The 27,927-nt window shown below is 46.3% G+C and overlaps 1 protein-coding gene across 1 annotated transcript in view; it reads left to right on the plus strand.

Moving 5' to 3' along the window:
- Nucleotides 1-3,298: 3,298 nt before the first annotated feature.
- NUP210 (nucleoporin 210) overlaps nucleotides 3,299-27,927 on the plus strand; it is a 118,517-nt gene continuing 93,888 nt past the window's right edge. The window contains exons 1-4 of the mRNA XM_090278833.1: nucleotides 3,299-3,505; nucleotides 17,694-17,830; nucleotides 19,013-19,144; nucleotides 26,131-26,227. Coding sequence (XP_090134959.1) covers nucleotides 3,330-3,505; nucleotides 17,694-17,830; nucleotides 19,013-19,144; nucleotides 26,131-26,227 — 542 coding nt within the window. The 5' untranslated portion in view covers nucleotides 3,299-3,329. The remainder of the gene's footprint in view (nucleotides 3,506-17,693; nucleotides 17,831-19,012; nucleotides 19,145-26,130; nucleotides 26,228-27,927) is intronic.

Genomic DNA, 27,927 nt, shown 5'->3' on the forward strand with positions numbered 1-27,927 from the left:
AAGTGACAAAGTTTTCCTCTTAAATAAATATATGTATAGTTTGTTTTAAAGATAAATAGGAAATGACAGTACATCTGGTACTCAGATACTGTAAGATGTTTTAGAGTGGTAGGAAATGATAAAAATTTGGGAGGCACTGATACAAGTTATAGGAAACATTTTCCTATCTCATTTTATTTATCAGGTAAACAACCATCTCAGACAAATCTGGGGCCTCTTCCATCCTGGAGGGCCTTTCTGTACCTAGAGCAGATCGTCTGCCCAGGCCACTGCCCACTGCTTCACTGAGTCTTAGCTAAAATATTTGACACCCAGAGAAGAAGGTCAATGGCCAGGACTAGAAACAGACCACACAGAGAAGGTGGGATAACCCTTAGCTATGCCCCAGACACCATCCCTTATCAACTCATAGGCAACTGAAACAGGTGTAAAGGAACATATTTAGGGACAATGTAAAGGGAAAAATCTCAATGAGAAAATGTCCATCATTTTCTTTTTCTTTCTTTTTTTTTTTTTTGCTGGGGAAATTTCTTGACTGCCTTAAATTAAGCATACAGGTGGTCAGCAAGCTATGTCCACCCATATTATTTTGTTAGGCCTGTTTGTATGTTTGTTTTTTGTTTGTGTGAGTAAACTTTATTTTTTGAGATAATTGTAGATTCTCATGCAGTTGTAAGAAATAATACAGAAGGATCCCATACATCTTTTATCCAGGTTCCCCCAATGGTAACATCTTGCAAAAACCATGGAACAGTATCACAACCAGGACACTGACATCAATAGTCAAGGTACAGAGCATTTCCAACACCACAAGGATTTCTCACGTTGCTCTTTTATAGCCACATCACCCCCCACCACCACAGGCCTGGCCCTCCCTTCATCAATCTCTCATCTGCTCTCCATTTCTATAATTTTGCTATTTCAAGAATATTATTTGAATGGAATTATACAGTACACAACCTTTTGAGGCTGGCTTGTTTCTCACTCAGCATCCTTCCCTGAAGATTGACCTGAGTTACTGTGTATATCACTAGTTCCTTCCTTTACTGCTGAGTAGTGTTCCCAGGTGTTTAATTATCACACACTGAAGGGCCTCTGTCCTGTTTCCAGCTGTGGGTTATTATGAGTAAAGCTGCTATGAATATTTTACATACAGGCTTTTGTGTGAACATAAGGTTTCATTTTTCTGGAATAAATATCCAAGAGTGCGTATGTTTGTTTTTCATAAATTAATCTCATTCAATTACAATCAGGATGTTTCACTTGCGAAACCATGTTCCTGATTTTTCTTCAATAATTAGAAGATCTGGGAAGATGGGGTCTCAGGGATCACAGGGACTCATGATCCTAATGGGCTGGAGTGCTTCAGTACCCTAATGCCCTGCTTAGTCTCTTTATTTATTTGTTAATCTGCCTGGTAAGGCTTCTGGTTTGCCAATTTAAGTGGGCAGACCTAGAACATAATGAGTTATACCTTGATTTTTAAATTACATATGTTTATATATGCATAAACTTTCTCTGAAAGTGTACTCAAGAAGAAAACACTGCTCACCAGAAGGTACTGGGTGACGGAACAGTCAGGGGGAATCACTTTCACTATCAGCCCTTTTGAGCCTTTTTAATTTAAGCCATGTGACTGTAAAATGAATCAATAAAATGTGCAAACAAGAACACAAAGATTTCCTCAAGGTTACGCCTCTGGGGCTGGCTACTTTTCTATACAAATCTTCTGTATTTTCAGAGAAAATAACACATTGGCATTCTCCCTCCAAGAGCACCTGGTTCCAGTTCTGGGATATCTAGAGGTTCCCCCAACCTATGCCTTCCCTGGATTGGGGCCTTCAGGCTTTGAGGGTGACCCCAAGACACCCCTCATCACTATCCAAAAGCCCAATGACTCTGGAGGGGCAGGTTCAGACCCATCTGGACCTCTCTGAAGCCCAGTAAAGTGTCTATGCACAGCTCAGAAGCCACTCCCTCAAGAAGCCTTCCCTAGCGTGATTGAAATCCAGCTTCTCCTGTATTGTCAGGCGGTGGCATCAATGTGTGCCTTCCTGGTTACAATTCAGTGCACACTTCCTAGACATTTTATACAAGTTGCGCCAGTGCATGCTCACCCTGCCTCCTTCCTGACCACCCATTAGGCTGAACCCTCCCTGCAACGATTGACATTTTGGAGACACTGGTGCACACTGAACCCACCCTCACACAATTCATAATAAAAACTACTACAAACCACAGAGCACAAAAAGGACTTTGAATTTAAGATGTGGGATTTCTGTGTGCATATGAATTCAGGGGTGCTGAACTATCGTTCTCTCTCTCTCACTCTGGCAGGGTAAGAGTGTGCTCTGGGAGTACTGACGCCCTTAAAATGCCCTTTGGGTAACTCTCCTACAGCTTCTGGAAGACAGTGGGTGCAAATCATAAAACAAGGGCTTTAGGATCAGAGAGCCTCAGTGCTGGCCTTGTTGGGTAACTGGCCTTTGGACCACGCAACCTCCTGGAGTAACAGGGATCATAAGGACTTGCTGGCAAGACTGTGAAGGGGAGGAAGCATACATAGGGGGCCCTCCGTGCTCTGGCAGGTCTTCCCGTTGCAAAACCCAGAGTTCCCCTTCTGGAAAACAGGCACCTAGATGGGGTGCACACAGGCACTCGGCATCCCGATTTCCTGGGTACCTGTCCCTTTCCCTGTTGACTGAGTTTAAGGTTGGGGAGGCAGGGCGGGGCGGGGCGGCGCGGCGGATTCTGGCGGCCTCCTCTGAGCTCCACCTAGGCCCAGAGGCACTGAACAGAGCCCACGAACAACTGTGAGGATGGCTGCAAGGCTCCACGTTGACGTGCAGTACCGCCACAGAGTGTGAAACCACAAGATGTGAACGTGGAAGCCAGAAAACTGCTCAGGGCTTCCCACCTCGTCCAGGATGTCCTGCAGGCGCGCGCGCGTTTAGGCTCTTCCCACGCGGGCGCACGCCCCTAGCGTCTACTCCCTACGGTATCTCAGGCGCATGCCGCACACCCCACGGCCCCCCGCTATCGTATCCCGGGAAGCACGCTTCAACTCATACCCGCACTGCGTGGCCCGAGGAGAGCACCCCAAATTCCCACCTCCGCCTTGCGTTACCGCGGGTGGGGTAGCCGGAAGCGCGGCACACTCAGCTCTCCCGCTCGGGCAGTCGAGGGCCAGGAAACAGCTGAAACCCCGGGCCTCGCCCCGCCCCTCTCTCTCCTGCGCTAATCACCTGCCGGCAGGGCGCGGGGCGGGACGGAGAGCGCCAGGGGGAGCACGCGGGCTGCCGGGTCGCGGGAGGTGAAGTGCGGCAAGGATGGCGGCGCGCGCTCAGGGGCGGCTGGGGCTGCTGCCTGCGCTCTGGGCGCTGCTGGCGCTGGGCCCCACCGCCACGGCGGCGGCCAAGCTCAACATCCCCAAAGTGCTGCTGCCTTTCACGCGGACCACGCGCGTGAACTTCACGCTGGAGGCCTCGGAGGGCTGCTACCGCTGGTGAGGCACGGCGGCCGCTCGCGGCGGGGAGGCCGGCCGGTGCGCTGCAGGTGCGCCCTGCTGGGGAGGCGGTGCTGGCTGGTCCGGTGGCCTCTGGGTCCGGGCTGCTGCCCTGGGGCCGGCGGGGCGGTCGGGCGCTTTCTGGAAGGCCAGCCCATAGCAGGTGCTGCGGCTGAGCGCCGGGGCCTCAGCGGCTGATCGAGCGGGACCTGGCAGCATGTACACTGGTAGCCGCCGCTGCGCATGGCGCCACCGGGCCTCCGGGCTCCGCGGGAAACGGGCCGCCTGGGCCTGGCCGCCCAGGACCTGCGTGTTTGTGGTTTATTTGGTAGGGGGCGTCTCACCTACCTCACCCAGTCGGCCTGACGCTGGGACAGGGGTTCTCAGGACTTATCCCGTAGGGAGTAGAATGTGCCAGAGCTGCTGGGCCTGGAACTGGCGTCCAGTAGTCTTCCCCTTGTTCCAGACTCCAGGGAGCAGGTGGACAAGCCCTAGTCAGGAAACAAAGGTTTCTTGAGATTGTCTTGTGACGGTGGACTCATCCCTGGCGTCACACTGGTGTGGGAATTGGGTTTGTGGAGAAGTGTGGAAGGCGTATATGGGTGTCAAATAATATTCCTGTAGCATCTTTGGGAGGAACATAAACCTGTGATGAAAGGTCTTTTGGAGGAAACACTAGGGATCTGTTTGACAGTCGAGAAGTGAGACGCAAGGGACTGGGTGATGATTCACCCCCCAGGTTTCCCAGAGTGGAGTTAGCCATGATAACTCAGACTCAGTCCTCTTTCCATGCTTCCCCTCCTGGCTTCCCAGGGGATCCCAGGAATTCTACACCCGTTATAGGGGTTGCGACCTGAAAAACACCAGATACTAGTGAAACTGGAGGCCTCTGTTTCCCCTCACCACATCAGGGAGACCTGGCTAGGCTCCTGACTGGGCAGGGTGATGTGGTCCAGCCCTTTTCATCCTGCCTTTGGAGAAGAATGAGGCTTCTACTTGCGGGTGGAGACAGCCCTCGCTGTGACGGAGGTCCTCACACTTTACTAGAGATGAAAAGGAGGAGGAGTCCCTACCCAGGCACACCCATGATACACCTTTGCTCCTCCCTTTGTCTCCAGTCTCAAAGCTGGGTCCCAGTTAAGGCTTGACAAGGTGGGGATCCTATTACAGAGAAATGCATGTGTTTTATGTTTGTTTGAATATTCATCTGTGCGAGTATGTTGCCCAGAGCAGCATTCTTCCTTACTTGCTCCTTTTTATTTTCTGAAAGTTGGCTTACTAAAATAAAGACATGCTACCTCAGCCATTCCATTTGCATTTTGGGTTTAATGCCTTCTGTGCCTGTAGGGTCTTGTTTCTGGATTGCTGTCAGAGGCTCATCTGCGGCATTGAGTTTTCTATATCCCTGTCTAGGGGCTTGTATTCTGTGGGAAGATCAGCTGTTACTCCATCCTTTGCAGGAGATACATGCTCACTCTCTGGTTGAAGCTGTCAATTCTCTTAATGTATGGGCAAGAAAGAGGAAGCTGGTTATTAAAAACGGTTGGCTTCAAATGAGTCCCTTCAGATGTATTTGTATGCTACTTCCTTTGAGATTCTATATCCGTACTTATTTTTCCCCTGAAGCAACAATCTTTTTTCCCCCCTAACTGCGTTTTCTTCTGAAAGGAACGGATAGACTAGGAGATTTTAATTTACTTGTATAGCTTCTTATGAGGAAGGGAAAAAACATTCTTAGTCTCTGATGCATCGGAGAAGCATTATGTACATTATATTAAATAACTTGTTTTGCATCTGATCTATAGTTTTTATTGCAAGTGTGTGACTACTCATCTTAATGTGTCTCCTCAGAGGTGTTTGGTGGTTGTGATTTTCCCCTTAACTTCGCAGAAAAATCTTCCATCAATTAAGTACTTGAAAATGTTTTATTTATTTTTAGTAGTGCTGTTTCTAGTTTCATTATCTATTGTTTAGTCCAACAATTTTCAACCTTTTCATCTCGTGACAGACATAACAACTTGCTAAAATTCTGTGGCACGCCAAAAATTATAATTTTTGCCTGACTAAAAATAGATGTAATTTTGATTCATTCACGTCGGACAGCTGTTTTGTTGGCCGTTGTCATTTTCTTAACTTGACAGTCTAAGGGAAAAGAGGTCAGTGCCCCTGACTAAAGAGTCAGGTATTGCATTTTTTAAAAATTCTTGCAGCACAGCTGTGGAAAATTGCTGGTTTTGTTGGCATGCAGGCAAGCTGTGTCTCTTCAGTAATCTAAACCTGGGAGGAAAATAACCTCTGCATCCAACATGATCTCCTGAACCTTGGGGTTATTTTTGCTCATTCATTGAACTTGTGGCCAAGCTCCAAGTTTACAGAAATCACCACACACCTGAGCCAAGGAAGTTTGCTTTTCCCGTTTCTTGATTTTATAGCATCAAATAATTGGAGAGTTTTAAGGCCAGAGTGACCATAGAGATCAACTAGTCTAAACTGCCTGTGTTTCAATCTAAGCCTCAGAGAGGGACATCTGTATGCAGTGTCCTATACCCTGTGATGGTCTGTGAGTTGAGGAAGATCCCACAGGACGCCTCCTGCCCCACCCCATTCAAGAGCTTATAGCCTCTGGCTAATTTGCCAGACTGATCCAATCCCTCCAGTCATACCCAGCATTACTGGTTATGTGATAAGTTCCTGATTCATTGTTGTGATTTTGTGGTATTAAAAGTGCTCCATAAAGTGTATTTCATTAGGTCCTTTTTAAGGTATTCTTTGTATAAAAAATGACATTATATAGAAAATATGAAAATAAAGAAAGAGATATAGACCATAATTTTTTAACTGTACAATACAGTCAGTCAGTTACCATTTTGGTTTTCTTTTAATAACTTACTTTTTCCTTCAAAGCTCAAACCTGGTATTTAGGCTGCCTGGTAACCTCTCTTTCTTCCAACCACCAGCTAAAATGAAAGCCCAAGTATTTTTCTATGTTGTTTCAAAATCTTCCTAAGTGTTCAGTGTCTGAGCACCATTCTGTTGGGTAGGTGTTGCATTACCCGCTTATTCTTTTCCTTGCGGTTGAAGTCCCAGGGTTTCTGGATTCTTTAGTGGGCTGCCTTATCTTGGGCAAAGTGAGTGTTTTAGATTGGCTTCCCAGAGCAGAACTTAAGACAAGGATTTAGTGTCGTGGTTTATTAAGAGGGTGCTCTGCTGAGAAGGGGGATAGGGAAGGGAAGATGAGTGAGGATATGGTCTCCCAGAAAGTCTAGCCTTGGACTGATCCATGTGACCCCCTGGAGTTGAATTATACTGCAGTTTGTCCTCTGGTAGGAGTGGGGGAGACCAAGCTTTTGACCCTTTTTTTTTCACCCATTAGCTGCTTCTGGGAGAAGGAAGTATGCAGCCTCCCAGGCCTCCGGTGAAGCACTCCTATGGCCAAGGGTATTTGACTAGACAAGGTTACAGGTGTAAACTATGAGCACCAGCTCTCCCCCATCTGCCTGGTAAAGAGCATCGGGTAGGACATACAGTGTGCACTAAACCCTAAACCAAACTGTGCCGAGACTTTTCCCCCTGCTCCCCTGTGCTGGAAACTCTCCCCAGGGGAACTTGGAGGTACCTGATGTGTTTGCCAGGCTTGGTTCTGAACCAGGTTGCATCCTCTCACCATGGCCTAGATACTTAAAAGTGTAAGGATTGTTGGAGGGGCAAGTGGGAGCCCTTTCTGCTGCATGGGCATTGTACAGTGGAGCTTGTCTTTGGAGTAGCCTGTGTCCCACTTAGCTCAGGTGACCCTTTGAGAATCATTACGAATGAAGACCCCAGAGTTCCTTTGTTCTTGCTGACCCATGACTGTGGGCAAAGAAAGTCCAACACTCTGCCTGCCTGTAGCAGGAGGAAGCAGGAAGCAGCAGCTAGTCACAGTGTAGCACTTTGCAGGGTGAAGTTTTGGCGGGGGTGGCGGGGTGAAGGCTTCTTCCAGCTCCTCCCAAGGTCCCTCTACATACTGAGCCAAGTTGGAACATCATCCAGCTGCCATGACTTCTGCTGGTTTCATGGATTCAGCCTGCAAGACAGAGGCAGTGCATGTGTTGGAAACTGGACAGGTGAGGCAGTAGGACCTGAGGGAAACTGGATAATTAGGCTTTGATGTTAAAATAAAAAATTTACAATGTGGAAGCTTAACTAAAAACATAGGTTTAATTCAAGTGGAAGCCCACCAGTTTGCAACTTCTGCACCCATTCATTGGGCCTTCTCTGGCCTATAACTCTACTTTTGTTTCCCTAGTCTGGAGTGTTTTTCCTTTGACACTCCATTTGTGGGTGCTATTGATCCTTACACACCTAGACCAATCTCCTTTCTTGCTTCTGCAGGTGTCTTGGAATGGTAGACTTTGGTTGTGTGTTCTCACCTGTGGGTTGTGTTAGATGTTATTTCTGGGAAAAATGCCAAAGCACCTACAGTGGCTAGAACAGTGCTCACTGTGAAGAACCGTCCTGCCTTAATGCCCTAAGGATAAGCATGATGACAGCCATGTTTCACAGATGAGGGCTGGGGATCCACTTAACAGACAGGTGATGAATATTTGTGACTCTTACTATGAGCCAGGTACCATTCCAGGTACTGAGCATGTGACAGTGAGCAAGCAGATGAGACCCTGCTTTTCTGGAGCATATAGTTAGATAATAAACTAAGATGAAGTACATGGCTACATTTCCTACGGTGATACATCTGTGAGGACATAAAGGTGTGCTGTGATAGATAAGGGCTGTGGGAGATCAGTGCAGGAGAAGGGCGGTCAGGAGAAACCTCTTTGGAGCTGAACTGGGACTTGACTGGGCACCAGCTGGAGGGAACGGCAAATGCAGAGGCACTGGCGAGGGACTGAGCTTGTTGGAAGAGTACAAACAGGCAGATTTAGTGAGAGGAAGGCCATGTGGGACCTTGTGGCCTGTGGTTAGGAGACAACACGGGGCTTGCCAGGGTCAGAAGTGGGGTGGGGTTAGCCTGAGATTGGTTCTCTGCGCCTTGCTCTTTCCTCTGCACCCTTCATGAGACCCACAGAGGGAGGTGCCTTGAAGTGTGTGTTGCCTTCAGTTGACCTGGGTTGCTGACTTCCTGCTTCCTCTCAGTTCCCCATTCTGCTCCTCTTCCAACCTGCAAGCCCTAACTGCCCAGGAGGGGCTGGACCCTGCATTTGGATGGGGGGGTGGGCTGTCACTTCCACTGCTCCACCTACCCCCATTCTTTGCACAGCTCTCACTTTTTTAAATGTTGTTTTCTAGCCTGAGTCTCACATGTGCTGGGGTTTCCCCATCCACTGCTTAGCTCCTATTCCTGTGTTGTGAAGAGTAGGGAGCTGGTTGCCCCCCAGAGTGCCAGACATACTCTGTCAGTGGGCCTTATGTGATATTAAAAGTGGGAAAACTTTACCCTTTCAAAATTCAGTGCCAGTCCTTTAGATTTCTTCAAGATAAAAAAGTTTATTTCTGGTTCCAGTATGTTGTTTACATTTTTTTTCTTTAAAAATTGTGCTAACTTATGTACACATATTATAAAATTTACTTTCTTAAGCATTTTTCAATGATCGGTTCAGTGGCATTAAGTAAATTTGTACATTTGTGCAGCCATTACCACCATCCATCTCCAGAACTCTTTCATTAATCCCTAATTTAAACTGTACTCATCAAATGCTAACTCCTCATCCCCCTCCTTCCAGCCCTTGCAACCACCATCCTACTTTGGTTAACACCTTTTAACAGTCGCTTGTCTTCAGAGGGAGCAGGAAAATGGCTCAGAACCCCTTCACAGAATCTAGTAGCATTGTCTTGATTCATGCTTGTTTTTATGGTTACTGCAGATATATGGCAAATGATAGGGGCTTTCTGTTCAGTTTCCATAAAGAAGAATCAATTCAAAGGAAAAAATAAGAACAGGTTATATGGTTTACCTGGATGTGACTGGATCCAGGAGGACAGTGTACAGAGAGGCTCAAAGGTGAGAAAGGGCTGACTGAGGTCCAGGTATCCAGGCAGCTATCCCTGCAGCAGAGGCACATGTTCAGAGGCAGGAGCTTGGAATAATGTAGTGGGGAGGGGTGGGGCAGAGGGAACCGAAATAACAGAACCAGTTTTTCTGCCAATCCCTTTGCATATTATTCCCCACTTAATCCTGGAAACAAAACTTCACCATTTTTGGTAGGAACAACTACCACTACATAGATGGGGAGCAGGAAATCAGTAACCTCATAGATAGTTGGCAGAACCATGTTCAAACGTTCAAAACCAGGTCATTGGCTCTTAGAGGCAGTTCAGACCTGGGAGGCAAGAGGAAGTGAGCCAGCACTTCTCAGCTAATGGTTAGTTTACCCAGTTCCTTCAAGAGGGTTTTAGAAAAGTTAGTGACACTTTAAAAGCAGTATCAAAAATACATTTATGGTAGTGCGGCATTTGAGGAGGAGGTTGAGGCCATCTTCTGCCCATCTGGGAGCCCAGCCCCTTCCTATGTACAATCCAGGTAGGGGTGGGAAGCCTTCATCCTATCCTTGTTTTGAAAAAACTGTGTGCCTTCAACACAGGGGAGTAGGACAATGTCCAGACCAGGGATCTAGAACCAGGCTGCACTGAGTCATTTTTCTAGGAGTACGAACGTGGGCAGTTTCCTCTGCATCCATGTAGAGGTTTCCTCATGTACCAAATGGAGGTTTTAATAGAATTTTTGGGATGCAAATGAAATATTTGTGATGTGTTTCATTCTGTGCCTGACACATAATAAATAAGTTATTTTTTTAATTAAGAAAAATATGGTATCAGTTGTTTGAATGAAATAAGGCAACAAGCCTTAAAAGAATTCAATCAGGGGAATTTCGTTTGTGTGGATTCCTCTTGACTATGTGACAGAAAAGTCAAGCCACAATAGTTTATTAAAACAATGAAGTTGTTCTGGCTCATCACCCTGAGTGCCAGGTAGAATTTGGGGGGCGGGGGCTTCTGGGTTCAGGGCCTTGTTAGCAGGAATTGGTGTCTCAGTCCTTAGGTCTTGACTTTGGCCAAATTCTCTCCTGGGGTAGGAAAGATAATAGCTCCAGCCCTGCAGTTCCCAGAGTCAAGTCTAATGAGGCACATGCTCAGGTCTGAACCCCTCTCCAGCCAGGGAACACACAGCTGATTAGCCAGGACCTGGTCACCTACTTCCCAGTGTCCAAAGGAGTGTGAGGATTCTAGAGCCTTGTGGACTGAGAGCAGAGAAGAGGTAGCACCCACAGAAAAGCTGGGTGCTGTTACTTAAAGAGATTGGTGGAAGGCTGGCCCTCCAAACCCAGCACGGGTTCCCTATAGGAGTGACTCCCATGTGTGCATATTGGCCTCACTCACCTTTCCTTGAGCTGTTTAGGTGTAGGAGTGTGTGTGTGTGTGTGTGTGTGTGTGTGAGAGAGAGAGAGAGAGAGAGAGAGAGAGAGCGCCTGGGAGCTGCTGTGATCTGGGAGGAGGTCATGATGGGATGAGAGAGAGAATGCTGAGAGGAAAGAAGGCAACGTGGGTATGTAGCCAGCACTGAGCCTCAGTCTCCCCAGCTTTAAGGTGGGTGCCCTATACCTACCTCCTGTGTAGGACTTTGGGGATGGTTCTGAAAACACTTGGAAAGGCATAGAGCCCTACGTGCCTTCCCATCCATTTAGAACATTGGGTAAAGTTAATTTTATAATTACAAACCTTCCTATAAAGACAACTAATTCTAGATGGCTCTACCTGTAAATTCTGTGAATGTTTAAGGAGGAAATAGTGCAAGTCCTTTATAAACTCTTTCAGGGAAGAGAGAAGGGATGATCATTTCCTAGCTTATTTTTATAAGACCAACATTACACTGATTGCAAACCACACAAAAACATAAGTCAAAGAAATCCATAGACCAAAAGCACAAAATTCCATAACAAAATACTAGCAGATCAGTTCCAGGAAAATATCAAAGGATAATGTATCACGAACAACTGAGGTAAAAGCCCAGGAATGCAAGGTTGGTTTAATATTAACAAAAATATCAGCGTAATTCACCGTATCAATGGAATGGAGAAGAAAAGCCATATAATTGTCCCCACAGGTGCAGAGCATTCAACACCCATTCATGATAAAAATTTGCAACGAACTAGGAATAGAAGAGAGTGAATCTATAACCTGATAAAGGGCATCTAAAGAATCTTGTGCCAGAGTTTTGTGCTAGTGCAATGGGACAAGAAATGAACTAGCCGTAGGCTCTGTCTTTGCATTCATGTCTGAGGGAAGTTGGACAGGGAAGAGCATTATTGCCAAGCCATTGTCTTGAGGCATTTGAACTTCCTGATCCTTTTCCCCAGACACACTTTTTCCAGATGTCACCCTCTCCATGCTCTTACCATGCTACTGAAAATTACAACCTTTCCCTTCCTGCTTTATGTTTTCCATAGCCCTATTTTCTAAGATTCCGTATTCATTCATTTTGTTCTGTTCTCTTCCCACTGAAATGTGAGCTCTGTGAAGGTGAAGATTAATGTATATTTAGTACTTGGCTGTATTGCCAGCATTTAGAACAGTACCCAGAGCATTGCACATAACCCAATACATGTGGATTCAATTAATTAATAATGAATTAGGGACCCCAAGGTGAACCAGTGGTACTGAGGGAACTGACAGGAGGGTAGGTGAGGAGGATCAGGGATGGGTCCATGGAAGAGTTGCTGTTTGCCAGGAGCCATGAATGTTGGGCAATATGAGGGTGGATGAAAAGGGCATGTGAAATGGAGGGAACAGTGTAAGCAAAGGAATGGAGGCATGGAGGTGGGAAAGCTGGGAAGGAGAGAGAGGCTTCTTAGCAGAGGTTAGACTTGAAGTCAGAAGCTTCAGGCTCTTGCCAGCAATGTGACCTTGGATCAGGAATCTTCACTTAGCACTGCATTTTTGCTTGTGGCTCTGAGGATGGTGGGATGGGTGTTTGGGGTTGAGGAGGCTGCTGTTGGGGCCCTGACAACAGGGCTCAGGTCAGGCTTCATTAAGAGATGGGGATGGACAGGATCAAGCATAAATGATCATAGTATGGAAGGACCAACATTTTCTTCATTTTTTTACAAAGCTGAGTTCTTGTACTCAGAATCATACCAAGTACTTTCAGGGCTACAAACCCCTTATTTGGGAGCCTCCTCTTGTTTTCTGAACTTGAGAACTTACTATGTGCAAAGCCCCTTTGTAAGAGCTTTACTATATATCTAAACCACTCCTACTTTTTGCAGCAGGTACTGTTTTTATTTCCATTACATAAAAGAGGAAGGGAGGCCCAAAGAGGTTAAGTCATTTACTCAAGGTCCCACAGCTGGTGAGTGGGAGCATCCTGCTGTTTTAAGGACTTCACCTTCCAGCAGATATCAATAGACAGAACTGAGTGAGCCATGTTGCCATCAGAGTGCTACTTATCACTTAGCTTCGGGCCTTCAAGTGATTGGGTGATACCCACCACGTTAGAGAGGGTTATCTGCTTTACCCAGTTTACTGGTGTAAATGATAATCTTACCCAAAAAACCAAGAGCCCAGAGAAAGAACTTGACACTTTCATGAGGCCCATGGGGAGTGTTGTTGAGTTTGGGTTGGTGGGACAGGCAAGCTGAGGTGCATGGAGGAGCCAAGTGTGTGAAAGCTGGAGCAGTACACAGCCTTTTTGAGGAGTGGTGGTTAATTTAAACTGGGGCAGACAAAGGCTCTTCAGCAGAAAAGTCATATGAGCCAGGACCTTTTTTCTTTGGCAGAACTTGAGGCTGCATCCAAGTGAATTGGGCTGGTGGGGGGGGGGGGGGCAGGTTACAGTGTGGATGCACCAGTGAGGAGGACTGCAAGGCCCAACGACACATCATTGCTGGATTCTGTGTTTTTTGTGCCTCTTAAAAGTACAGCCAAAGCAAAGCAAACGGCTTCAGAATGTCTCACAAGGAGTCAGATAACTAAGAAGAACCATCTACTGGTTACAGAAACAACACCTAGGCTGTCATAAAGCCTTCTGTAATGTTCAGATGAGCACTTTCAGCTTCATATGGAGTGTCCTGGAGCCCAAAGGAGATTCCCAGGTGAAAGTGGGGGTTGTGGCTGTCCACACCCTCATAGTTTGCCATTTCTGCTGCCTACTTTTCTCAGCACCTTAGCATTTGTTATAGTGTTTCCAGCCCTTCTGCCAGCCCTGTGATGACGAGTCTGGCTCCCATTGCACTGAGTTGAGCCCAGGTTGAGTGGGGGCGGGGATTCCAGACTGCTCCAGGCCTGTGGAAGGGCTCTTCCCCCTACATAGGGTCCTGCTGTCTTCAGACTGGAGCAGCCGCCGTGGTGCAGGCCTGAGGTGGGGTGGGGGCTTCCTTCCCAGGATGCTGGAGGTAAGGCCTGCTGCTTTTTCTCATCTCCAGGCTACACATACTGCCCTTGGGTCAGCCCTCAATGCCAAGAGCCTTTCTGAAGAGATGACAGGAGGGCTCAGTACCTGCCACCCGCTTCCCCAAGCCAGCCCATGGCAAGGATCAGAAGATGCCTACAGGGAGTGGTGAATTAAGAGTGCCACCTGACTGGCTTTCCACGTGAAGGCTAGTCATCAGAGCCGGCTGTGCAGTCCCGTAGTCACTCGCCACTCGTGGCTTGATATGCCACTGGGGACGCACACTGAATGGTGATATTTGGAATATGTTGGGTTAAGTAATATGTATTATTAAAACTAACTTTACCTGTTACTTTTCTTTAATAGGGCTTTTTAATAGGGACTTTAAAAAATAGGGATGAATTGGCAGAGAGGGTTTTTAGGACAGCAAAATTACTCTGTTTGTTACCACAATGGTGGACATATGTTATTATATGTTTGTCCAAACCCATAGAATGTATGACACCATGCATGAACCCTCATGTGAACTGTGGACTCTGGATGATGACATGTAATTGTAGGTTCATTAGCTATAACAGATGCACCATCTGATGGGGGAAGTTGATAGTGGGCAGGGAGCATAGAGACGATCTCTGTACTTTCCACTCAGTGTTGCTGTGAACCTAAAACAACTCTAAAAAAGAGTTTATTATATTGATTTTACCTGTTACCTTTTTTTCATAAGACATTTAGAAAGTTTTAAATGTGAATCACCTCGTATTTCATTGAACACTGGTGCTTTAGGGACAATACTTGTACTTAACAAAGCCCTGCAAACAGTAGACACAAAGTGAAAGGTGCAGCGTTTCCAGCCAGGCTCTAAAGGCTACCTGTTCCCAGTAACAGACCATGGAAGGGCTGGGGGATGTGAGATGGAGATTTCAGGTCTCTCTAACTTGAACTAGAATAGCTTTGTTCTTATCTGTATTATTTATTTATTGGGGCTCTACCTGAGATTAACTCAGGGCCATGAGGGAGCAAGAAAAGAGGTGCTGTCCCTAGTTTATTCTTGAGGAGATTGAGGCTCAGAGAAGGGGTGGAATTTATAGCCGAGACTGGGAGTCCAGATCTCTAGCTCCAAGGGACTATTAAACAAGACAAACTACACTGTTTCTCAAGGTAGAAGCAGGAAATGATGCATTGCCCCCCTCCCCACCCCTGCAATAGACTTTATTTTTTAGAGCGGTTGTAGATTCATAAAAAAATTGAGCCAAATTGTGATTTCCCATATAGTACTTCTCCTTGCAGCATCCCCCATTATTTATATCCTGCACTAGAATAGTGTATTTATTACAACTGATGAACCTACACTGACACGTTATTGTCTAGCGTCCATAGTTTATATCACAATTCATACTTGGTGTTGTACATTCCATAGGTTTGTACAAATATACAATAACTTGTATTATTATAGTCTCATACAGAATAGTTTCACTGCCCTAAAAATCCTCTATATTCTGCCTATTCATTCCTCCCTCCCCCGTCTTTAAAAAATTTTTAAATTTGGAATAATTTTAGATTTATAAGAAAGTTACAAAGATAATACAGAGTTCCTATAAACTTTTTACCCAGCTTCCCCTAATGTTGACTTCTCCCATAATCAGGAACACTTGTCAAAATGAAGAAATTGACATTGGTACATGACAGTTCACTAAACTCTAGGCTGTTTGGATTTTAACCAGTTTTTCTATTAAGGTTCTTTTTCTGTTCCTGGATCCAATCCAGGATCCTGCATTACATTTATTTGTCCTGTCTCCTTTGTCTCCTCTGATCTGTGTGAGTTTTCCAATTTGTTCTCGTTTCCACAGGAAGTGTTGTGTGTTCATACATGCATGTGTGTACACATATGTATGGAAGGTTAAATGTCCTTTGAAAATGCTCTTAGAGTTCCAAATCTGTGACTAGTTAAAGGGGTGTGTTTCTAGCACAGTGTGAGCATTTTGCCACAAGTACCTTCTCTTAACCTCTCATGTGTTCTTGTCCACTTTATTGTCTGCCCTTAGTCTCTGAAACTTTTTTTTCTCAGAAGTCTCTCAGTGAGGGGACCACAGATGCATTTCCTCAGAGGCTTAGACTTCTTTCCTTAACTGTGGGTGAGGTTTGTTTTTGGAGTACTTTCAAAAGAGGTGTTGACCCACTTCTGGGGGCCCTGCTAGCATCTTAGCTGCCTGTGATGTTTGTGCTATCAAAGCCTCTTTCGGTGTGTTTGCAGTCACTGGTGTGCTTCTTGACTCAGAGGGAGACACTTGGTTCAAGCAGGAGGGCTTAGAGATGTCTGTTTGGCTGTATTTCACATCATTGCTTTTTAACACTAGACAGTTTTTACAAGTTTCCTTCTGACTATCCCAGAACATTGAACTTAAATTAAGCAAAGGTGGGGAAGGAAGCAAAGGTGTGATGTGCCTACTCTGCTGGGTGCTATGCTGAGCGCAGCCCTGGGAATGAGCCTTGAACGCTCTGCACAGCGGGTGCCCCTTCCCTGGGTCCTCAATCACACTGTAAGCTCACTGAGGATAGCATCTTATTCTCTGCTCTATAAATGTACATTGGCTTAGAATGTTCACCTGCTTAAGATCCCCAGTGACTTGTCATTGCCCTCTGACTAAATCTAAGCTTCTTACTGTGGCCTTCAGTGCCTCCCCACCCTCATCACCTCTCGTGTCCCTGACCTCAGCAGCTGCCCATCTCCTTGTGTGCATCTCGTATCTTCTGGAGCCTCAGGGCTTGGACTGCACAGGCCATTTTCTGTCAAGCTTTTCTTCTAACATGAAAAGTTTTCCATCTCGTTATATAATTGTTTTTAATGGCTGAGTGATATTCTTAACAGGAGGTTGTCCTATCAGCATTCCTGACATTGGACATTTATATTGTTTTCAGTTGGAGCGTGCCTAGTTGCTTTCCACCTCAGGGCCTTCACTGACCGGCCCCTGCTTGGTCCACCAGTGCTTGTGCAGTGTCGCTAAGAGGCCACTTCAGAGAGGCTTCACTGAGTGCTTGGTCTCTACAAATGGCTGTAATGGCAGTGCTCATCCTGTGCTGTCCATGCTATGTCCACTCTGCTCATACCCACTCAACTCGGAATAGTTGTTATTATGTGTCGTAGGTGAGAAACCACGGCGCTGGCCCCGGATGCCTCCCAGTCATGCTGCCCCTTCATCCTGTTCTAGAGTCCCATCTCTCCATGGGAAGACATCTCACAGATTTTGCTGATTCACTTGTTTGTGTGTTAATCTGCCTTTCTTACCATGTCACTATGATGTCAGCTCCATCACTGTGGTCATTACAGTCCGTCATCTCCAGGTTTGGTAGCACCTATTTGGGGAAGGAACCTAATGTTTGAGCCAGCTGTGTGCGAGGCCCGGCATAGAGGCCAACAGAGATGCATCATGTCTGTTCCTCCCCAGAGACCATAGGCAGTTTTTTCCCTGGTGTAGAATTATTTCCAATGCCAGAGAATAGTCTTATAAGGTGACTTATCTATTGAACATTGAGGTGCCTTTCAAGTCTTCAGTCTCCTGTTTAATTATTTCAGTGGGGGTGCGGGGGGCAGTGTGCAGAGGTCCCAGGTCCTCAAGTTGTCATCCTCCTATTAGAGGGGTCTTGGCAGGGCCCCGTTTCTCCTCTGGGTCTGAAGTTGGTGGAGACTGCCCTCCTCTAGTCTGTGTTTGAGTCTGGGACAGAGCCCGGATGGGGAGCTATGGCTTTACCTCTGGTCCCCACTGTGCTTCATGGGGTTGCTCCAGGCAGTAAATTCTTGTCTTCTTACCACAGGTCATCGAGCCGGCCGGAGGTGGCCAGCATAGAGCCCCTGGGCCTGGACAAGCAACAGTGTTCCCAGAAGGCGGTGGTGCAGGCCCGTCTGTCCCAGCCCGCCCGCCTGACAAGCATCATCTTTGCGGAGGACATCAGTAAGGGTTTGAGTACCCTGTGAAGTCCCTCGGGGGATGACATGGAAAACAGCCCATTGAGACCCCCAACCATAGATGCACCAGAGCCCGTGGTGGCAGTGCTGTTTCTCTTGTTGGGCCAGAGGATACCCAGGGAGGATGGGGACGCTGAGCAGTCAGCACCCATCCTGATTCCTTCTGCCAGCACTTTGTACTGTTTTCCCTCTTGTGGATGCTGATTTTCATTTCTCAATTAATATTTATTATGCAAATAACATTTAATGGGTTTTGAGTTAAAATGAAGAAAGTTGTTGCAACTTTCCCATATTTAATTTACTATATCCTGATTGAAAAATGTTTAGAAAACAATTACTATAATTTTCTGTCAAGCTTTTCTTCTAACATGAAAAGTTTTCTATCTCATTATATAATTGATTTTAATGGCTGAGTGATATTCTTAACAGGAGGTTGTCCTATCAGCATTCCTGACATTTGACATTTATATTGTTTTCAGATGTTTGTTTCAGTGTTAAATAGAAACATAAAAACGCTTATTCAGAGAACAATTTTGAGTTCTTTTAGGCCATTTCCAGCTAACAATAGATTCCCAGTTTTACTGGGTCACACAGCATATGAATATTTTTAAGGTTTTTGATAAATGGGGCTGTATTGCTTTCTAACAAAGTATCATTAACAGTGCACAAGAAGTTGTGTATGATTCCTGGGGAATGATTAGAATGATTTTGTATCACATGCTGTTATTTTTTGCACTAGAGAGTTCTCCAGGTACTGCCATTTATGTGTCTAATATGTGGAGCAAGTAAAATCTATGTGCATGCAAACATACCCCTTTTCTTCCATGATATAGTTGATAGTCTTATGTAAAAATACCAGTGTAGATAAATAAGCACCATTTAACTATAATTTTCTGTCAAGCTTTTCTTCTAACGTGAAAAGTTTCCCATCTCGTTATATAATTGTTTTTAATGGCTGAGTGATATTCTTAACAGCCTTCCTGACACTGGACAAACCTGCTTAGCTTCTGAAGCTTAGTTTGGTTCTTCCAGCCCCGCTTTGTGGTGCTTGTTCTGTTGGTGGCTGTAGTCTTTGCCAAAATTTAAGACCACCTGACCTGCAAGGCCCTGGAGGTGGGGTGGCAGTCATGGCACTGACCCACCTGACCCCTCGGTCCTGTGCCTTCAGCTACGGGCCAGGTCCTGCGCTGTGATGCCATTGTTGACCTCATCCACGGCATTCAGATCGTCTCCACAACCCGTGAACTCTACCTAGAGGACTCGCCCCTGGAGCTGAAGATCCAGGCTTTGGACTCTGAAGGTGAGGATGTTGCCCTGGTGGCCTCTGTTTCTCTCTTCCCTTGTATTGGCTCCACTGTTCCCCACAGAAGGCTGCTTCAGCCGGGAAAGTGACGTTGGTGCTGGCAGGGCATGGGACGGGGCTTGCTGAGGTCTGGGCCACCTTTGAGGTGGACCCTGGGCCCTCATTGGCAGGGGGGCCACAACCACTTCTGGCGTACGCTGGTCTCTATAGTAGGTCTAGGGAGGTGCGAGCCTGTGCAGCTCCTGAAGGCCCACTCCATGCCTGTGCACAGGGGTCGTGTTTTGTAAAGGCACCTCTTTGGGAAATGACACCTGGGTGATGGGAAGCTGGAAGAAGCTCCTGGATCCCCATGCTGTGAGCTGTGGAAGGCATTCGGTGGTGGTATTAGTTCCTGGGCCAGACTGCAGTGTGCATGTGAGTGCGTGAGTGTGAGTGTGTGTGTTTGTGCAAATGCGTGAGTTTGTGTGTGACTGTGTGTGGGAGTGTGGCTGGGACATGGCCATGCTGCTGGCTCTGTGCCCCATCCTTTTCGTCTTCCCTGTACCTGAGTGAGTACTGCTTGCTCTGGGCTCAGACTTTTCTTAGGAGACCTCTTCTGAGTAGGCACACCGTCCCGGCTGTAGCCTGACCTTATGGTAAAGAAATGGAGGGAAAATTTGTAGGTTAAGATTCTTTCTTTTTCTCTTTTTAAATTGCATTTAATTAATTAATTTTTCAATTTTATTTCTCAATTATATTTGACATATAATACTGTATTAGTTTCAGGTAGAGGGAGTTGGGGGCTGGCTAAAAAAGGTGGAGGGATTAAGTACAAATTGGCAGTTACAAAATAGTCACAGGATATAAAGTACAGCACAAGGAGTATAGTCAATAATAAATAATACTGTAGTAACTAGGCATGGTGCCAGGTAGGTACTGGAAATACCAAGGAGAAAACTTTGTAAAGTATATGACTGTCTGACCACTATGCTATACACCTGAAACTAATATAAAATAATATTGAATGTAAACTGCAATTTAAAAATTAAATTAAAAAATTTTAGTTTTAGTTGTACAACATAGTAATTAGACATTTATATACCTTACAAACTGATCACCTTGATAAATCTAGTATGTAGGTTAAGATTCTTGTTGAAGAAACTAAGTCAGGCAAAAGATGCCTTTAAGGTGAAGGATCTTGCAAAACTTCAAATTCAAATCAAGTTTCACCTTGTGTTTGAAATCTTCCCTGATCTCCCGAGCTGCCCCCCCCACAACGCCTGCTGTTTAAAAACATTTCTGGATCAGGGTTTCTCAGCCAAGGTAGTACTGACATTTGAGGGAAGGTAATTCTTCGTGGTGAAAGGTTGTCCAGTGCGTCACAGGGTGTGTAGCAGCATCCCTGGCCTTTATCCACTAGATGCTAGCAGAACTACCCGAGTTGCGACAACCAAACATATCACTGGCCAGTGCCAGATGTCTCTTCGAGGGGGCAAAATTATCGTTCTGGGGCATTTGTCCAATCTTCCCTTCCTCTGTGTGTTCACGTATCAGATCAGCTACCTAAACTTATCTGTTTTCTGGTCTGTGAAAGTAAGATAAGTGATGCTCACCTTGGGGCTGGAAGCACTTGGTAAGAAGCATGTAAAGGGTTTAGTGCTGCATGGTGCATAGTGGGTGCTCAGTCACCTAGGTAGTGTCTGATCACCTGACTATTGGGCATTCTGCCAGGTCCTAGGGGCGCTGCCAGGGAAGAAAGGGCCTGGCCTCTGCTCCCAGAATCTCCAGCTTTGGGAGAGGTCCATGTATAAATAAATGCCCACATGTATCTCAGTAGGTGCTGTTTAGAGTCAAATTAGATGCAAAGTGTGACTGGACCACAGAGATTGGGCAGCCAACCCCTGGGAAGGTTGGAGGTGGGGTGTAGAGGACAGAGGTCAGTGTAGTTTCTCAGAAGACGTGATGGTTGACTGAGCTTTGAGGGATGTGGGGTTTGCCGAGGAGGAAAGGCCATTTTATTCTTAAGAGACTGAGGTTCAGACAGAGGTGGGATGCAGGATGTAAAGGATCCTGTGCAGCAGATGTGGGATTTGGAAGCTGAGGAAGGGGTCTGTGTAGTGAGGTGATAGGAGCTCATCTGCAGGGCTTGGGGGGAGGGGATGGTCATGCACTCTTCTCGGGAACGAAAGACCAAAGTTTGAGCCCACACAGGTGCCAGGCAGTCATCTGACTACTTGACATTTTCCAGCTCACTTCATGTCCAGGTGATGAGACTGTGGCACAGAGAGTGAACACACACATGCATGCATGCACATTGATATGTAGTTAGTGTGTAGCATAGCCAGAGTCTGAGCTCCAGCCTTGTCCCAGAGTTCACTCTATTTGCCAGGGTTTAGCAAACTTTGTGAAGGGCCAGATAGTAAATGTTTTAGGCTTTGCTGTCTATACAGTCTGCTGCAGTTACGTAGCTCTGCTGTTGTTGCTCTAAAGCAGTCTTAGATGATGTGTAAATGAATGGGCATGCCTATGTTATAATAAAACTTTATTTAGAAAAACTGGCAGGGGGCCAGATTTGTCCTAGGGGCCGTAGTTTAGTTTACCCATCCATGCTCTTGACCACTCTGTTCTATTTCCCATTTTAAGTCACTTTTTTAAAAAGTCACAGGTTTTAAAAAGATTTTTTTAATTCTTAGCAATGTTTTATATTATGAAATTCACCTGTTTAAAATGTATAGTTCAGTGGTTTTTAATATATTCAAAAATTGTGCAACCTTTACTACTAATTGTAGAACATTTGCATCACTATGAAAAAGAAAACCCATCTCTTTTAGTAGTAACTTCTCATTCTTTCTTTTCTCCAGCCCCTGGCAACCACTGATCTACTTTCTGTATGTATCGATTTGCCTGTTGTAGACATTTCGTATGGATAAAATCAGACATATGTCGCCTTTTGTGACTGGCTTTTACTGAGCATGTGCTAATACCTCAGTTTTTTCATTATGTGGCCATACCACAGTTTATCCATTCATCAGTTGATGGACATTTAGATTGTTTCACCTTTTTGGATACTGTGAATAGTGCTGCTGTGAACATTTGTGTACAAGTCTTTGTGTGGTATATGTTTGAGGTATACCTAAGAAATGCCTCTTGGATACAGACATAGGAGTGGAATTGCTGGGCCATCAGGTAGCCTCTATGTTTAATTTTCTTGAGGAACCACCAGAATTTTTCCCACAGCAGCTATACTATTTTACATTCTCACCAGCAACGTATGAAGCTTCTAGTGTTTCCACATCCTCACCAACACTTGTTTTTTTCATCTTTTTTGTTATAGTTGTCATTTTAAGTCACTTTTATTTTTCTCCTGTGTGTGCATCCTTCCCCTCAGGCAGTCAGTAGCAATGCCAGGAGCGGGAAGGTGGTTGCTCCTGGCCTACCCATACAGAACAGATGCCCAGCAGAATTTGACCGTCATCTTCCCCACTCTTGAAGTTTCAGTGGCACGTGAAGTCAATTCCAGAATAGGAAGTCCAGGTTCACCAGCTGGCTTATAAACACTAGATCGATCATTCATTTATCTCCCAGATCAAGGCCCCTTTGCAGTATGCAGGTGGTTCACTCCCTTCCTTATTTATTCCTGTGAGGGTGTATCACTTTCTAGTTGGTAATTCTTGCCCAGAAATTCTTGGATCAGAACCTTAGTCATCTCTTCTTTGTTTTCCCTGAGCCTGTGTCCTCTTTACTGGGCACAAGTCTCCTTTGTGAAGATGAACTTGACCTTTGTAATCTTTGAGGACTGAGTAGTCTTAGAAAGAACACATCTAGATTGGTGGGTGTTTGTCAAAAAAGACTCTGCTTGTGACTCAAGATGCATTGTTAGGTGCCCTGTGTGTAGCATGCATTGTGCCAGGCCCTTTACAAGTGCAATCATTTACTCCCAGTGGATAGTTCACGACGCAGCTCGTCAGTGGCAGAATAGGGGGTGGAACTCAGGATACCTGACTTTGTTGCTTGAGCTCGTGTTCCCAGGGCACGTTGCCTGTTTCCTGCTGCAGTATTTTTCCTGGGCATGGGGTCCCTGCACAGCACCGAGGTCCACCTTTTTGGCCTGAGGCTTCTGCAGAGTGCCTGCCCTGAGTTGGTGTTATTCACAGTATTTTCCAACCCACATGCACCCCATGTACAGCAGAGATGCCTCCTTCCTCTGCCCTTCCCCTTTCCTTGTTCTGTGTGTTCTGCTCAGACCACTTCTTACCAGTCCTTCCTGTTCTTGCTTTCAGAAGCCGTGGTTCCTCTGGGCATTCCCTTTCAGACATTCTGTCCTGCAGGGACCTCTGCCTGACTTCCAAGGAGAAATCTGCCCCTCCATTTTTTACTCTGTGTTGTCATGTACAGACAACACTTGGAGGACAGGACAGGGACTTCATTCTTCTGGACGTTTCTGTGTTTGACATTGGGCTTTGGGCCCAGCAGGCATTTGGCAGGTGTTTTCTAAATTGAATTGCTTAATGTTTCTCTGCTGGACCCTGGCTTTTCCTCCTCAATATTAATTCTTGGCTCTGAGGCTGCAAGGTCACTGGCTCTGTCTGCGCCACATAGTAGGTGCTAATAGCTACTTTTTTGAATGGAAAAAGCAAAATTTTAGGCAGAAGTTTCTTGACACCCCCCCCCCCCCCTTTCCTTACTAACGCCGAAAATTTCTGCTGAAATGTCATTCTGAGAGGTACCTTCTTCACTCACCATCAACTCTAGGAAGTCATAATGAGTGAGCTGATGGCTTTATTTTGTCACCTAGACATCAGTGCCCCCCTTTTTGCCCATAGGGCCAGCTTACACAGGACCCAGTGTTCAGGAAGGCCCAGGCGTGGTTTAACACTTGACTGCTGCCATCTTGAAATTCTTAATAAATTTATCTTTGAACTGTGTTCTTTGAATGGGATCTGATGGGACTATGGAATGTGCATCAAGGACTTGGAGCCTCAGAAAACTGAAGTCCAGCTTTTCTCTCACCTCTCTGCTTCCTGGGATGCGTTCTCGGCTACCTCCCTCCTGTCCCCTGGTGCCTCTCCTTCCCCGTGCTTGCCCTGTGACTACTGCCACTAGAGAGTGGATCTGGTTGGAGGGACTGGGTCGGTAGGGCAGGGAGGGTTGGGTGTGTGTGCCCTATGGTATAACAGTGGAGCACGGCAGTGGCCAGCCCTGTGGTGGGCTGGCAGCACCAGGGCTGGTCTAGTCTAGAGGCTGCATCTCAGCCAGAAGAACCTCTCATCTACCCTAATCTAGGTACCTAGTGCATCCTAGTGCCCAAATACCAGGAAGACAGGTTACTTTAGTCAAAATAATTTGAACTTTAAGAAATCACAGAAATTTTCTTTGCTCAAAATCACTTATTGAGCACCTAGTATGTGTGTCAGACCCTGCCAAGGCACCATAGAGATAAGTGGGGCAGTCCCTGTCCTCCCGAGTTCCGGGTGGGTGCCAGCAGTCAGCTGAGCATGCTCTGTGCAGTGGGCAGGCTGCGAGAGAATGGCCCTCCTGCCCAGTGGGCCCAGTTTCGTGGGGGAGAAACCTTTCTTAGTTTCCGCCGTGTCACGCTTCCTTTTGTACCCTATGTGTTATTCATTGTCCACCTAGGAAGTAACTGGGTGAGTTTTCACAACAGCTGGGTAGTTTGGATCCTTCCTTGGAGCTCTGAGAAAAAAGCCTCTCCAAGCTTGTGTCCATTGCACATGGAATTTTTCTTCCCTTCCTCTGATCATTTGCCCAAGTTGATGGAAGGACATCTAGGGAATTATAAGGAATGATCTCTCTTCATAGTAGATGCCTTGAATAATAATGACAGTGACAATTTTCTGGAGCTTTTGCTAGGCACTGTTTACTTTGACCTCTGCGATCTCACAGGATGGGGGTGCTGTAGGATCCCAGTTCAGTTTTACTCTAAATGCCTTGCCCTGTGTGCTATACAAGGAGCTTTTCTAGGCCTCAGATGCTCTGTTTTGGGGGCTGGTCAGGCAGGGAAGATAGATGATGGAGGTGGAATGGGTGTCGGATGATGAAGTGATGGGGAATGTGGAAACCTGAGATCATGCTCTAGAGAGAGGCTGAGCTAGCTAGCCACTTGTCACAAGAGGGAATAGAGCCCAAGAGCTTGGATCTTCAGACTTTTCAAGAGAACTTGGAAACTGGATTTACATTTGGCACATTCCTCAATTTGAAATGATGGGAACTAAAATTCAAAAATGGAAAAGCAACACCACCTGGATACAAACCAGAACAAGAAACCCAGCGCCTCCAGCAGATTAGCCTTTGAACGACCAGCTTTCATCCCCAGCCATGCGCTAGGGTGTCTCCCTGGAGCCAAGCATTGGATTTACACTAAGGATGTTTTTACAGAGTATTTAAGACCTTTTGTGAGTTCTGTTCCTCCAAGAATCATTGCCCACTCACCCACTGGGCTCTGCTTGTTCTGACATCCTGTCAGAGGGTGCACAGATGCAGGCCATGACCTCAGAGCCAAGGCCAGCTGTACATGGCTTTCTGTCTCCTCCACCATCGGACCCTGGGAGTCTGTGTCGAGGTGAAGAGACAAGAAGAGTCATGTGAAGCCTGGTAGTTGGGGATTCTGCCCCCTCGTCTGAGGTTTCTTATCCTGCAAAGGGAGGTGGTAGGAGGCATAAATGAATCAGGCCTCAGGACCTGCTGCCTGAACTGTAAAGTGCTTACAGATGCCAGGGGTGATGGTGTTATATACTACACTGAATGCATTGTGAGCAAAGGCAGAGGTACAGTGGAAGGACGTGAGTGTTCACCTGAGACAAGCTTGGATTCACATCCCAGCCCAGCCCCTCATGGTCTTGTGGCCCTGACCCGTTAAGCCTCGATTCCCCTTCCCAAAATGGAGGCATGACACCTCCTTTGCAAGGGGTGCTGAGTGCTTTCCCATCCCTTGGCCCCAGGGATTTAACTCATGCATTTTTGCCTTCCCTCCCCTTCTGCTGTCACAGGGAACACATTCAGCACCCTGGCTGGACTGGTCTTTGACTGGACAATCATGAAGGATACGGAAGCCAGCCGGTTCTCAGACTCCCACAATGCATTGCGGTGAGAGGCGCCTCTCTTGTGAAGGGAAGGGGATGTCAGTGGGCTCTGAACAGGCTGGGGGCTTTCATCATGGTCTTCATCACTGTCAGTGAGGGGTGGGGCCTGGACAGTTCCCAGTGTGCTGGCCAACATTCCCCTGGCTGGTTTAGGAAAAAGCGTATTGGCCCACACAGTTGTGTGGGAATTTTGGTGCTTTTGCCCCCCACTGGGTGTGTTTTGTGGGACATTGTCAAGGAGGCTGGGATGTACAACTGCAGAAGAGAAAACTTGTCCCAGGTAATGGGGTACAGGGAGAAGGATTCTGTGTTGCTCCAGAGGTAAGCCCTCCTAACAGGGGGTCAGTTCATCGGAGACAGGTTCCGACTCAGAACCTTCCAGCAATGGTGGCTCTTCACAGGTGCAGGTGGCTGCATTCCCAGCACTAGGGATACAGACAGACTCCTGACCCATCTTGACTCAGTCACTCCTCCCAACAGTCATGCGGGCTTAGTTTTAAGCCATTTGTTTCAGATTGGTAAATGGCGGAGCTGGGTTTGACTTCAGATATGGATAAATCTTCACTACGCAGTATGGTAGTAGCCACCTCCTCCTGGCTATTTGCATTTAAATTAGGTAGAATAAGAAGCTCGGTCCCTGACATGTGCTAGCTGCATTTGCAGGGCTCTCTCACTGTGTGGTAGTGGTTATCCCCCATGACACAGCAGGCGTGGAGTGTATCCGTCACTAGGTTCTGTGGCCAGTGTTGGCACAGACCTAAGCCTGGGCTTTACCCCTGTTATACTACATTGCGTCATGCTTTATCAAATAAGTTTTAAAGAGTATAGTCCCTCTGGAGGGAGGAAAACTTAATTTTTAAAAAGTTTTGCAGCCATTTTCAGCCTACAGAAGAGTTATAAGTAGTACAGTACAAAAAGTGGGTTTCTTAAACCACTTGAGAGCAGGTTGCCAGCCTGTTGCCCTGTTACCCTGATGACTTTAATGTGTACTTATGATCATGAAGGGCATTTTCCTTTATCTCCACAGGATAGTTGTCAAAATCCTCTGTGGCAAAAACCCAGCCCAGAGTCCCCACATGTTGTCCTGTCACTTAGTCTCCATCAGCCTGGAACAGTTTCATGGTCTTTGACTTTTGGGACCTTAACGCTTATAAAGATTACAGTCCTGTCATTTTGTAGACAGTCTGTCATTTTGGGTTTATCTGATGTTCCCTCCTGGTTAGATTCAAACCTTTTCATCTTTGGCAGGAGTATCACAGAGGTGAGATTTCCTATTCTAATTGCATCTTATTATGGTGGGTAGAGTGTCTGCTAGGGAGCCCCTTTATAGTCACTTTCTTACCTCCTTGCAATTAGTAAGTATTTTGTGGGGAGATAAGAGTCTGGTATTTATTAACACTTTAAAAAGTCTAACTTAAGGCTCTAGGAAACGTCCAGGCTTGGTTCACAGCATATCCAAGGCAGACATCCTGACATCCTGACACTTCAAGCTGAGGCACGCTCTTGGGTCCGAGCTCCTTGGGGGGACTGAGACCTCAGTCTGTGTTTCCTGGAAGAGCTCTGGAATTGCTGTTGTCTCATAAAGCCAGGAACATGGGCTTTGTAGTCAACGAGATCTGGATTCCAGTTTGGGCCTTACCACTTCCTGCCTGTAGCCCTGGTCAAGGAATGTAACCCATCCGAGCATCAGCTTCCCCTTCTATC

This window comes from Furipterus horrens, unplaced genomic scaffold, assembly GCF_987537825.1.
Source record: "Furipterus horrens unplaced genomic scaffold, mFurHor1.1.pri manual_scaffold_1, whole genome shotgun sequence".
Lineage (NCBI taxonomy): Eukaryota > Metazoa > Chordata > Mammalia > Chiroptera > Furipteridae > Furipterus > Furipterus horrens.